The sequence below is a fragment of the Salvelinus fontinalis genome, chromosome 6, assembly GCF_029448725.1.
Source record: "Salvelinus fontinalis isolate EN_2023a chromosome 6, ASM2944872v1, whole genome shotgun sequence".
NCBI classification, from domain to species: domain Eukaryota; kingdom Metazoa; phylum Chordata; class Actinopteri; order Salmoniformes; family Salmonidae; genus Salvelinus; species Salvelinus fontinalis.
This window is the reverse complement of record NC_074670.1, coordinates 79,574,435-79,586,792: the sequence shown is the minus strand read 5'-3', so window position 1 is coordinate 79,586,792 and position 12,358 is coordinate 79,574,435. Positions and strand designations below refer to the sequence as shown.

The 12,358-nt window shown below is 44.1% G+C and overlaps 1 protein-coding gene across 2 annotated transcripts in view; it reads right to left on the bottom strand.

The window, feature by feature from the left end:
- Window positions 1-12,358, bottom strand: part of LOC129858511 (protocadherin-11 X-linked-like) — a 285,587-nt gene that overhangs the window by 245,555 nt on the left and 27,674 nt on the right. For both annotated transcript variants that reach the window (XM_055927801.1, XM_055927802.1), the window contains exon 3: window positions 8,614-11,100. In XM_055927801.1, coding sequence (XP_055783776.1) covers window positions 8,614-11,100 — 2,487 coding nt within the window. The remainder of the gene's footprint in view (window positions 1-8,613; window positions 11,101-12,358) is intronic.

Genomic DNA, 12,358 nt, shown 5'->3' with positions numbered 1-12,358 from the left:
CATGTGAGCATAAGCTTGTGCATTTTACTGTGATTATCAGAGCATGCAATTCTTAGCTCCAAATGTGTAATTACATCCACCACCCTACTGCAACACTTCGTTTAACCCTGAAAACAGCATTTTGACTCATACTTTTAAACCTTACTCTGGCACCCTACAGTAGGACCTCTTGATAGGTACACGTCTGACATTCACTAGGTCTGCCCCCAAAACTACAAAAGACACATCTGCCGATATCTGGATGATCATGTTGAATCTGATCTTGCACTGCTGCTTACGTTAGGCCTACCTACAGTGTGCATACTGATTATAGAAGCACTGACTTTTGCGAGAAAAGAAAGCTGTTGCACGTGAAATTTCATGTGAAATCATGTGATTTTTTCTATATGTGAAATCATTTGATTTTTCTATATGTGAAATCATGTGATTTTTCTATATGTGAAATTATGTGGTTTTCTGTAAGGGTTAGCTATAACACTTAGCTAGAGTGATTGTTTTTAGGAATATATTGTAAATTAGAACAACAACATAATCACATCTGCAATCCTTTCAAATGTTTATGTTCTGAGATCATAAGTTAAATGGTAATATCTGTGTACAGTATGTTAAGTAGGAGTATGTTAATAGGACCTGCTAGCTAAGAAAATACACAAATCACAGGAGGTTGGGTCTGACATCAACAACTGACCTGGTACGCACTATGGCCCTGTGGAATATGGGACAAACAAAAGAGCATATTGGCCTTTTTGCTGTTGCATATTCATACCCGTGTCTGAGATCACTCAGCCAGCCAGGGAGGTTGCTCACTTGATCTGCCACAACTAAAGCACAGATGGAGACAGAGGTTTCCCGCACGTCACTGGGAGGGATTGATCTCTAAAACTTACCGGCTGAGAACAGGTAGGATAGACAGAGATAAAAGAAAAGGCAGATATGAGGGAGGGAATAAAAGAGAGAAGGGAAGCTAGGGAGAGAGGAAAAGAGGCTATGGTGCACTGAGCAGCATTGGATCCTACCAAACAGATCTCTTAGGATATTAAGATACCATATGGTGCCATAAATATGTAGTCTCTGAAGTATTTTTGACAAGCTTTCCTCTTTAGTGCCTACATCCATCTGACCTTCATCTGTAAATCTCCTGTGTCCCCTATTGGGATTCAATGATCGTTTGCTGTTATATCCGTTATCCTCTAGCTGCTTTAGGTAAGAGGTCAATGGAAGAAGCACGCATAAGGAACTAAATCACTGTCTTTCACGTTCATGAACAAATAAAAACATCACAAATCTGCTTTATCCTGTATTTTGGACTTTTTGTATTACAGGTTTATGCTCAGGGAGATTGAGCGGTGTCAACTTGCCATATGCTGCTTTTGTTAAGGCCAGGCTGACTTGAACGGATCACAATTGTGAATTCTACACTCGACAAAACATTTTCATTTCACGAGATAAAGAAAAACATGAATGTTAATATTCTAGGGAGCATTTATCTGAATTTATCTGAACTGTATCAATGTTAAAAAGAGGAATCTATTGGAGCGAGAGTTTACAGACAAGTCAAAACTAGGAAGTTGTAGCCAGTGTTGTCAGTCATTGGCTGTCAGAGGTCCAATAATATTAAAGACCTAGTGACAGCCAAGGATATTTAGGTATACCTGATATAATCTTAACAATCCTAAAGGACATTGACTTCTTTCCTCTTTTATCTATTATCTTCTCCCGAAACCTAATTACAGAGATTTTAATCATATTGTATTATGAGTGATTAACCCTTTTATTCATTTAATTAGCCTTTTGAGCTCCAGATTCTCACCAGACCCTGATTTACTTCACGTATAGGATTTGAATAAGCACACTTAGCTGTCACATCTAATGCCAACAGGGAGGCCCTACTTTTCAAACGCTCCAGGTGACAGGAGATTACAATAGAGATAATAGATATACCATCACTCTGACATCTCTAAGGTGGCGCTGGTCTTTCAGTTTGAACAACGCTGTCCCACTTTAGACCAAAAGCATGTGTTTGACAGAATCTGACCAAATATTATGACCAATAATTACCCCATAAGTAACAGAAAAGTGATTAAACTCGCAATGCCTGACTCATAATTACCCCATAAGAAACAAATAATGATTTGATTCAACTCACAAAGCCTTTTTCAGATTAGCAAGCCCTGAAATACACAAGATAGAATATACTGATGGAACGGTTGATACGGCACATTACAAGGACGGAGGAGAACGTTGACTTAGTCATCGACCCATTCATATTCAGATTAGTTTAAAGGAGAAATATTTCTCACTGACGAACAACATCAGTGACATGGAATATTTGAAATACACCATTAATGTCGCCCCCCCCCCAAAAAACACAAAAGAATACATCAGAATTGTAAAACATTGGTTAAATATTTGTGCATAATTTAAGGGGATATTTCAAGGCAGGGCATAACAAGAATGAGTGCAAAGCCATTCTGACAACTTGACAGGGAGCATTACAAACCCAAGTGAATTATATGTTCCTCAGTACGCTGTACTGGCTACACAAGTAGGCTTACGTATAATGTCCCATGGCAGTGTTGCTTTTAAATGGGTTTTAAATAAAAGGTGGGTGGGGAAAATGAATATCTGCTCTGTGTGGGTGTCTCTTCAAACGTCTACATACATAACGCAGCAGTGGATAGTGGTCCTGTGTCAAGGTTGTGGGTTCGATTCCCACACGGGGAACAGAACAGAAAAAAGTATAAAACTGTATGCACTCACTACTGTAAAATGTTCTAGTTAAAGAGTTTCTGTTAAATGACTATACATGTTAAATGATAGACAATGCATTTGTAAGAACTATGCCTCAAGGTATTTGAAAGGATTGCCACAATGAAGTCAATAAAAATACTCAAGATAGACAAGAACAAAATTCCCAAAAAATAACACTTCATCAAATAAAATATTTTAAAGGCGTATGATGAAACTACACCAGAATGTGTTATTTTAGATGTGAGCAATAATCATGAAAACAAGTATATATACAAAGCAGTAAAATAAAAACATTAAAACTACAAACTAATTCCAGGACAATACTATTGTATTGGGCATCTATAATGCAAATGTATTTTACTTTACAAACTCCCTTGCTGCAGGTGATTCTCTGATCCACCTCTACCCAGACGACACCATTCTGTATACGTCTGGCCCTTCTTTGGACACTGTGCTAACTAACCTCCAGACGAGCTTCAATGCCATACAACTCTCCTTCCGTGGCCTCCAATTGCTCTTAAATGAAAGTAAAACTAAATGCATGCTCTTCACCCCGATCGCTACCAGCACCTGCCCGCCCATCCAGCATCACTACTCTGGACGGTTCTGACATAGAATATGTGGACAACTACAAATACCTAGGTGTCTGGTTAGACTGTAAACTCTCCTTCCAGACTCACATTAAGCATCTCCAATCCAAAATTAAATCTAGAATCGGCTTCCTATTTCACAACAAAGCATACTTCACTCATGCTGCCAAACATACCCTCGTAAAACTGACCATCCTACCGATCCTCGACTTCGGCGATGTCATCTACAAAATAGCCTCCAACACTCTACTCAACAAATTGGATGCAGTCTATCACAGTGCCATCCGTTTTGTCACCAAAGCCCCATATACTACCCACCACTGCGACCTGTACGCTTTCGTTGGCTGGCCCTCGCTTCATACTCGTCACCAAACCCACTGGCTCCAGGTCATCTACAAATCTTTGCTAGGTAAAGCCCCCTCATATCTCAGCTCTGGTCACCATAGCAGCACCCACCCGTAGCACACGCTCCAGCAGGTATATCTCACTGGTCACCCACAAAGCCAATTCCTCCTTTGGCCGCCTTTCCTTCCAGTTCTCTGCTGCCAATGACTGGAACGAACTGCAAAAATCTCTTTAGCTGGAGACTCATATCTCCCTCACTAGCTTTAAGCACCAGCTGTCAGAGCAGCTCACAGATCACTGCACCTGTACATAGCGCATCTGTAAATAGCCCATCCAACTACCTCATCTCCATACTGTATTTATTTATTTATCTTGCTCCTTTGCACCCCAGTATCTCTACTTGCACATTCATCTTCTGCACATCTATCACTCCAGTGTTTAATTGCTATATCGTAATTACCTCGCCACTATTGCCTATTTATTGCCTTATCCCCCTTATCTTACCTCATTTGCACACACTGTATATAGGCTTTTTCAACTGTATTATTGACTGTATGTTTGTTTACTCCATGTGTAACTCCGTGTTGTTGTATTGTGTCAAACTGCTTCGCTGTATTCTTGGCCAGGTCGCAGTTGTAAATGAGAACTTGTTCTCAACTAGCCTACCTGGATAAATAAAGGTGAAAATAAATAAATAAAATACTGTATTAATGAATCCCATGTTATGACCTTGTTTCCAACATGTCTAAACTGTACAATAATACCCTCTCCTCAGACTAAACAGATGATGTATAATGGCGTAGTTAAAGTATCTATACCACACCATAACGACAACCAATGATGAACCCTAACCTATATTAATACTGTATCTATACAGCACCATAACGACAACCAATGATGAACCCTAACCTATATCAATACTGTATCTATACAGCACCATAACGACAACCAATGATGAACCCTAACCTATATTAATACTGTATCTATACCACACCATAACGACAACCAATGATGAACCCTAACCTATATTAATACTGTATCTATACCATACCAACCACCTACTATCTAACTACATGTATGTACTGCTTTTTACACCATTCAAAAATGCAATTAAAGATTCTAATGAATTGGTTAAAAAGCTTTTACTGACACACTCTAGGTACCCCCTCGTCTTTTTGGTTCCAAGCCCCGTCAAGCTACCCACTCCTCCTATTGGTCCCAAACCCCGTCAAGCTACCACCTCCTCCTTTGGTTCCAAGCCCCGTCTAGCTACCTCCTCTTTCTATTGGTTCCAAGCCTACATCTAGCTACCTCCCCTTTCTATTGGTCCCAAGCCTCCATCTAGCTACATTCTCTTTCTATTGGTCCCAAGCCACCATCTAAATCCCTCCACTTTCTATTGGTCCCAAGCCTCCATCTAGATCCCCCTCCTCCTATTGGTAACAAGCCTCCATCTAGCTACCTCCTCTTTCTATTGGTTCCAAGCCCCGTCTAGCTCCATCTCCTCTTATTGGTCCCAAGCCTCAAATCGAGCTACGCCCTCCTGCTATTTGTCCAAAGCCTCCATTTAGCTACCCCCTCCTCCTACTGGACGCAAGCCTCCATCTAGCTACCTCCTCTTTCCATTGGTCTCAAGCCTCCATCTAGCTAACTCCACTTTCTATTGGTCCAAATCCTCCATTTAGCTACCTCCACTTTCTATTGGTCCCAAGCCTCCATCTAGCTACCTCCTCTTTCCATTTGTCCCAAGCCTCCATCTAGCTACCTCCTCATTCTATGGGTCCCAACCCTCAATCTAGCTAATGCCTTTTTCTATTGGTCCAAAGCCTACAACAAGCTACCTCCTCTTTCTATTGGTCCCAAGCCTCCATCTAGCTAACTCCACTTTCTATTGGTCCAAATCCTCCATTTAGCTACCTCCACTTTCTATTGGTCCCAAGCCTCCATCTAGCTACCTCAAATTATTTTGGTCCCAAGCCTCCATCTAGCTACCTCAAATTATTTTGGTCCCAAGCCTCCATCTAGCTACCTCCTCATTCTATGGGTCCCAACCCTCTATCTAGCTACCTCCTCTTTCTATTGGTCCCAAGCCTCCATCTAGACACCCCCTCATCCTATTGGTTCCAAGCCTACATCTAAATCCCTCCTCCTCCTATTGGTCCCAAGCCGTAATCTAGCTACCGACTCTTTCTATTGGTCCCAAGCTTCAATATAGCTACCTCCTCTTTCTATTGGTCCCAAGCCTCCCTCTAGCTACCGACTCTTTCTATTGGTTCAAAGCCTCCATCAGCTACCACCTCTTTCTATTGGTCCAAAGCCTCCATCAAGCTACCTCCTCTTTATATTGGTTCCACGCCTCCATCTAGCTACCCCCATCTAGCTACCGCCTCTTTCTATTGGTCCCAAGTCTCCATCTAGCTACCCCCTCCTCCTATTGGTCCCATGCCTCCATCTTGCTACCCCCTTGCCCTATTGGTCCAAAGCCTCCATCAAGCTACCTCCTCTTTATATTGGTTCCACGCCTCCATCTAGCTACCCCCATCTAGCTACCTCCTCTTCCTATTGGTCCCAAGCCTCCATCTAGCTACCCCCATCTAGCTACCCCCTTGCCCTATTCGTCCCAAGTCTCCATTTAGCTACCCCCATCTAGCTACCTCCTCTTCCTATTGGTCCCAAGCCTCCATCTAGATACCCCCTTGTCCTATTGATCCCAAGCCTCCATTTAGCTACCCCCATCAAGCTACCTCCTCTTTATATTGGTTCCACGCCTCCATCTAGCTACCCCCATCTAGCTACCTCCTCTTCCTATTGGTCCCAAGCCTCCATCTAGATACCCCCTTGCCCTATTCGTCCCAAGTCTCAATTTAGCTACCCCCATCTAGCTACCTCCTCTTCCTATTGGTCCCAAGCCCCCATCTAGATACCCCCTTGTCCTATTGGCCCCAAGCATCCATCTAGCTACCTCCTTTCTATTGGTCCCAAGCCTGAATCAAGCTACCTCCTCTTTAAACTGGTACCAAGCCTCCATCTAGCTTCAGTCTCTTTCTATTAGTCCCAAGCCTCTATTTAGCTACCTCCTCCTCTAATTGGTCCCAAGCTTCCATCTAGCTCCACCTTGCCTCCATCTAGCTATCTCCTTCTCCTATTGGTCCCAAGCCTCCATATAGCTACCTCCTCTTTCTATTGGTCTCAAGTCTCCATCTAGCTTGCCCCTCCTCTCATTGGTTCCAAGCCTCCATCTAAATCCCTCCTCTTTCTATTGATCCCAAGCCTCCATCTAGCTACTTCCCCCTGCTATTGGTCCCAATCCTCCATATACCTACACCCTCTTCCTATTGGTCCCAAGCCTCTATCTAGCTACCTCCTCTTTCTATTGGTCCCAAGCCTCCATCTAGCTACACCCTTGTCCTATTGATCCCAAGTCTACATCTTGCTTCCTGCTCCTGCTATTGGTCCCAAGCCTCCATCTAGCTACACCGTCTTTCTATTGGTCACAAGCCTCCATCTAGCTACCTCCTCTTTCTATTGGTCCCAAGCCACCATCTAAATCCCTCCACTTTTTATTGGTCCCAAGGCTCCATTTATCGACCTCCTCTTTCTATTGGTCCCTAGCTTCCATCTTGCTATCTCCTCTTGCTATTGGTTCCAAGCCTCTATCTTTACCTTGATCTTAGTGACCCACCATACTGTTGCACTATCATTCTCCATCCCATAGAGCTCCGCCCCACTCTGTTCTGCTTCGTCCCTCTCTGCTCTGCTCCGTCCCTCTCTGCTCTGCTCCGCCCCTCTCTGCTCTGCTCCGTCCCTCTCTGCTCTGCTCCGCCCCTCTCTGCTCTGCTCCGCCCCTCTCTGCTCTGCTCCGCCCCTCTCTGCTCTGCTCCGCCCCTCTCTGCTCTGCTCCCTCCCTCTCTGCTCTGTTCTGCCCCACTCTGCTCATCCCCTCTTTGCTCCGCCCCACTCTGCTCTGCTCCACCCCTCTTACCTCTGATGTACATATATTTTCCTGGGCTGCTGTTATATTTTAGGGCACTTCGCATTTGGCACATCTCTTAGGGAATCTATGCCTCAGACCAAACCCTAGCATTCAAATGAGCCTTGCTTTTGCCTTTTGCTTTGCTCTCTCCCTCACACTCACAAAGCCTTCAGAGCCTCCACAGTAAAGACGCCACTTAATATCTCCATCACGCAACCAATATCTGGGATTATTTAATGAGGTCTTATTATTCTGTAGTGTAGTGGCACTCTTGGGGGATACATGTCCTACTATTTCAGTGGAAAGTGAACAGCTGATTAAACCCAACGTTTATCTGTTAAGCTGATGACTGTCAAATCAAAGACTCTGTTTGGTTTTCTCTGTCTGTCAGACATGCTAGTTTTTTTCAGGTGTGTCAATCAAAAAAGCTTAGAGCTGCTTTAATCCATTGGTCCTCAGCAAATACAGCTGTGCAGAGTTCAATTAGTAGCATGGCCGATTTGATTCTCAAGCATGCTATTACTCTGCCACCAGCCTTTCTCACTTAAGATTCTCATTTAACACTGGTTCCCACCATTCCACTGCCTCCATTATACTTTTAAGTGGAACATTAACCCAAATAAGGTTCAAGTTTTTTTTTAAGACATATAGTACAAGATAGCAAAGGGAGGTATAATCTGTCTTCGTTTTTTTCCTCTTTCTGGGAAGTAAAGATAGATTTCATTTGGTTGAAGTTTCTTGGCCAGACTTCAGTTAACTACTTCCTCTCGGAGGTATTCTTCCTCAATATTCAATGCTGATGACATTAATGCACATGTGACTTTTTGTGTGGTTCATTCTCCCGGCTCCCTCCCGCTGCCACCCATCACCCTCCATCTTATCAACAAAGGGACAGTGGTACGGGGAGTGGGAGTGGAAACAGTAGGTGGCTTTAGAAAATAAGTTATGAATTACCTGTCTGGTGTGGATTTGCCCAGAAGTCTTGAATCCCCCCTGACAGCTGCACTCTGAGACCGAGTACGGGTCTGAGCTGGTGGAGGAGCACTTGGAGTGCGAGTCACAGCCCACCACAAACGTGTTGTCTAGCGGGAGCTCCTGAATCACGTGGTGTTTATTGGGCGCCATCGGGGTCTCTGGTTTGATTTGGAAGGTTGGCTGGGGGGAGGCAGACTTGTAATGCTTGGCTAAGTCTGGACTGTCAGGTTTGAAGGTGGTCGGCGTAGTGGCCCAGTTGTATTTCCCCATGGTCTGCTCATCTAACTCCACAGGCAGGTCCAGGGTTCCATTAATGTGCTCCTGGCTGGGATCATCAGGCTTGGATTCTTCTATGCTGACAAAGTTCAAGAGGAGGCTCTTAGGGGATCTCTTCTTTTTCTTCTTTTTCTTCTTGATTTGACGGTTCTCCTGGTTGGGCGACACCCACTCGCCGCTCTGCTTGCCCTTCTGCACCACTTTGTGCCTGGGCGTCTGACGACAGCGCACTAAGGCTGTCACGAAGATGACTAAGATGACGGTCATAGTCCCAGCTATAATAGCGATGACAACAATCACGTATCCGTTGGCTTGGGGTGTGACCTCACTGTCTCCCACGTTGCGGTCCAATGGAGTCTCCAAGCTCTTACGTAGCTGCTCTTGAATGAACGTAGCGTTGGATACAGTCTCGTTAATGAACAGGTGAATGAGGGCGATTGCGTGTAAGGACTCTGGCTGGCCCAGGTCTTTGACTTTCACCACTAGCCTGTGTAAACCCTGATCGGCTGAGACTATCTTCTCCTGCAGAGTTATATTACCAGTTGTTTTGTCTATGGCAAACAGCCCTCTTGGTGATCCCCCAATGATGCTGTACTGCAGCTCAGCATTCATGCCAGTGTCATTGTCTATAGCGAACACCCTGGTGACCACAGACCCAGGGCTGGTGGTAGACTGGACCAGATCGTATGAGTAGTTGGATGAGGGGATAACAAAAACGGGTCGATTGTCATTGACATCCACAACGTTTATGGTGACCTTGGCGTATGAAGTGCTGGGTGGTTGCCCTCCGTCTATAGCCTTCACCATAAAAGTGTATGAGCTCTGCTGCTCTCTATCAAATGTGAGGTTGGGTTTGATTACACCGGTCTGGGGATCAATAAGAAAATTGTCTTTCCCGTTCAGGATGGACAGTGTTATGACAGAGTTGTCACCTGCGTCAGAATCTGTGACGGTGATCAGACCCACGGTCCCGTACAAAGGTAGGTTCTCAGGCACGTAGAAGTTATACTCAGGATGGGTGAAAGCTGGGCTGTTGTCGTTGAGGTCCTGCACTATTAACCTCACTGTGACATTGCTCTGCAGCGAAGTAGACCCATTGTCCCTCGCCATGACAGTGAACGAATACTTCTCTTGCTTCTCTCTATCCAGGCGTTTGCCAACGGAGAGGATTCCTGACCGTCTATCTATGTTAAACCCATCAGGCGCGTCAGGGCCAAGAGAATAAATAATCTCTGCATTATGTCCGCTGTCTGCATCCGTGGCACTGATCTTTATGAGCTGCGTGGATGGATCATTGTTCTCTGGTATGGACAGCTGAATCTCAGGCTGAGGGAAGATGGGAGCGTTGTCATTCTCGTCCTTAATTTTTATTAAAACCATCGCTGAAGTGTTCAAAGGAGGCTTCCCTGAATCCGACGCTACTATCTTAATTGCATATTCCCTGGTTGTTTCGTAATCTAAGGGGGCCGCAGTCTCCAGCAGGAACTGGTCATTAAAGACTGGCTTTAACCTGAAAGGAACGTCATGGTCAGTGTAACAAGTCACTTTGCCGTTCAGATCCGAGTCCTTGTCCGTCACTGTAATTAGGGCTATTTTTGTGTTGAGAGGAGCGTTCTCTGACAGTAGAACCGTTCCATTTACAAGGTTCATTATATACCGAGTGTCTATGGACGGAACGTTGTCATTAATGTCCGTTACGTTGACGATAACCGTAGCTCTGGAGGGGGTGGAGCTGCCATCGCTGGCCAGGACGATGAGTTTGTGGACCGGAGCGGCTTCTCTGTCTAAGGGCTGCTTAACAGTGATCAGCCCGGTGGTGCTGTCTATGGAAAAATGCCTCTTGGTGGATGAGGAGATCTGGTTGGAGAAGGAGAAGTGGATCTGGGCGTTGGAGCCGAGGTCTGCGTCTGTGGCGTGGAGCTGGGTGACGGAGGTTCCTATGGGGGCGTTCTCGGGGATGTTCACCTCCACCTCACTGTCCTTGAAGACCGGCCGATTGTCGTTGACGTCGGAGATGGTGACCTGGAGGATGGCCGTGCTGGACTTGGGTGGCGTTCCTCCGTCCTCCACCTTGATCTTCATGACGAAGGTGTCCTTCTGCTCGCGGTCCAGGCTCTGCTGGACGATCAGCTGAGGCCATCTGTCTCCCTCTGGGGTCTCGATGATGTCTAGGCCAAACTCACTTACACTCTGTATAGACAGGGAGAAGAAGAGAGATAGTTTGTGAGTTTTAGTCATATTTTACTGGACTACATGAAACTACTGTGCTGTCCTGTACATCCTGGAGTATGTTACTAATTGCTTAGTTATTCATCAGTGTGGGGACGTATGCATTCATAACTTGATTTCTGGGAATTTCACATGCATTTCACCTGAACACTACTATCTTATACGACATGTCATACACTGCAATAGCCTACTAGTGGTCTTGTAAGCTGGCGCTAGACTCACACAGCTGGTTTCCAGAATCAACACAAATAAGCTGTGGTTTGTTTTAGTTTCAACAGATGTTTGCTCTCACTGCAGCAAAACACTTTGGGGTGAAAGTGCTTTAATTGTATTAGCAGTGGTGGAAAAAAAGCACCCAGCTGCCATACTTGAGTAAAAGTAAAGATATCTTTATTTAAAAATACGAAAGTAAAAGTGAAAGTCACCCAGTAAAATACAATTTGAGTAAAAGTCTAAAAGTATTTGACTAACAAGTAACAAATAACAAGGATTTTTTGGTGTCAGAGAAAATGTATGGAATACAAAGTATATTCATTTCTTTAGGAATGTAGTAAAGTAAAAGTAGTCAACAATATAAATAGTAAAGTACAGATACCCCCCCCCCCAAAAAAAGTAAGTAGTGCATTAAAGTATTTTTACTTAAGTACTTTACACCACTGCGTATTAGAAAAATGGAAAATGTCCTCAGAATATTTGCTAAATACAGTTGGAAAATATCAGTGTATTAAGAAAATACTTAGGCCTATGTAAACAATGGATGCTGACAGTGAGTTAAACAGTTATGCTCATAACCAAGAAAGGCAATTGGTGAAGCGTTAGCGCTTTTCTAAAAATCTTCAATAAATCTATTTTAAAAACAAGAAACTGACAGATGGAATGTACACATATAACATAAGACCAATGACACACAATGACATCAAACCATGATCAAGGGTCCTTGGAATGCAATTATATTGGAGTCATATTCAATAACTATTATAGTACAGTACTGTACGCTCACTGCCACCCTTCAGCAGATTCTTCTTGTACTATATGCTGACCATCCATTTCAGATAACAAAGTAACACTACCCTCTTGGAAATCTCCCGGTGCTTTTTTATTAAGTACTTGTTTTAGCCCTCTGCCCTCCTCAGTGCAACTCCTCTGCTTTAAGTAACATTGTATTCCATTTTACCCCACTATCTTGCGTTTACTTTGGAAAAGGGGAGACAGCTCACAA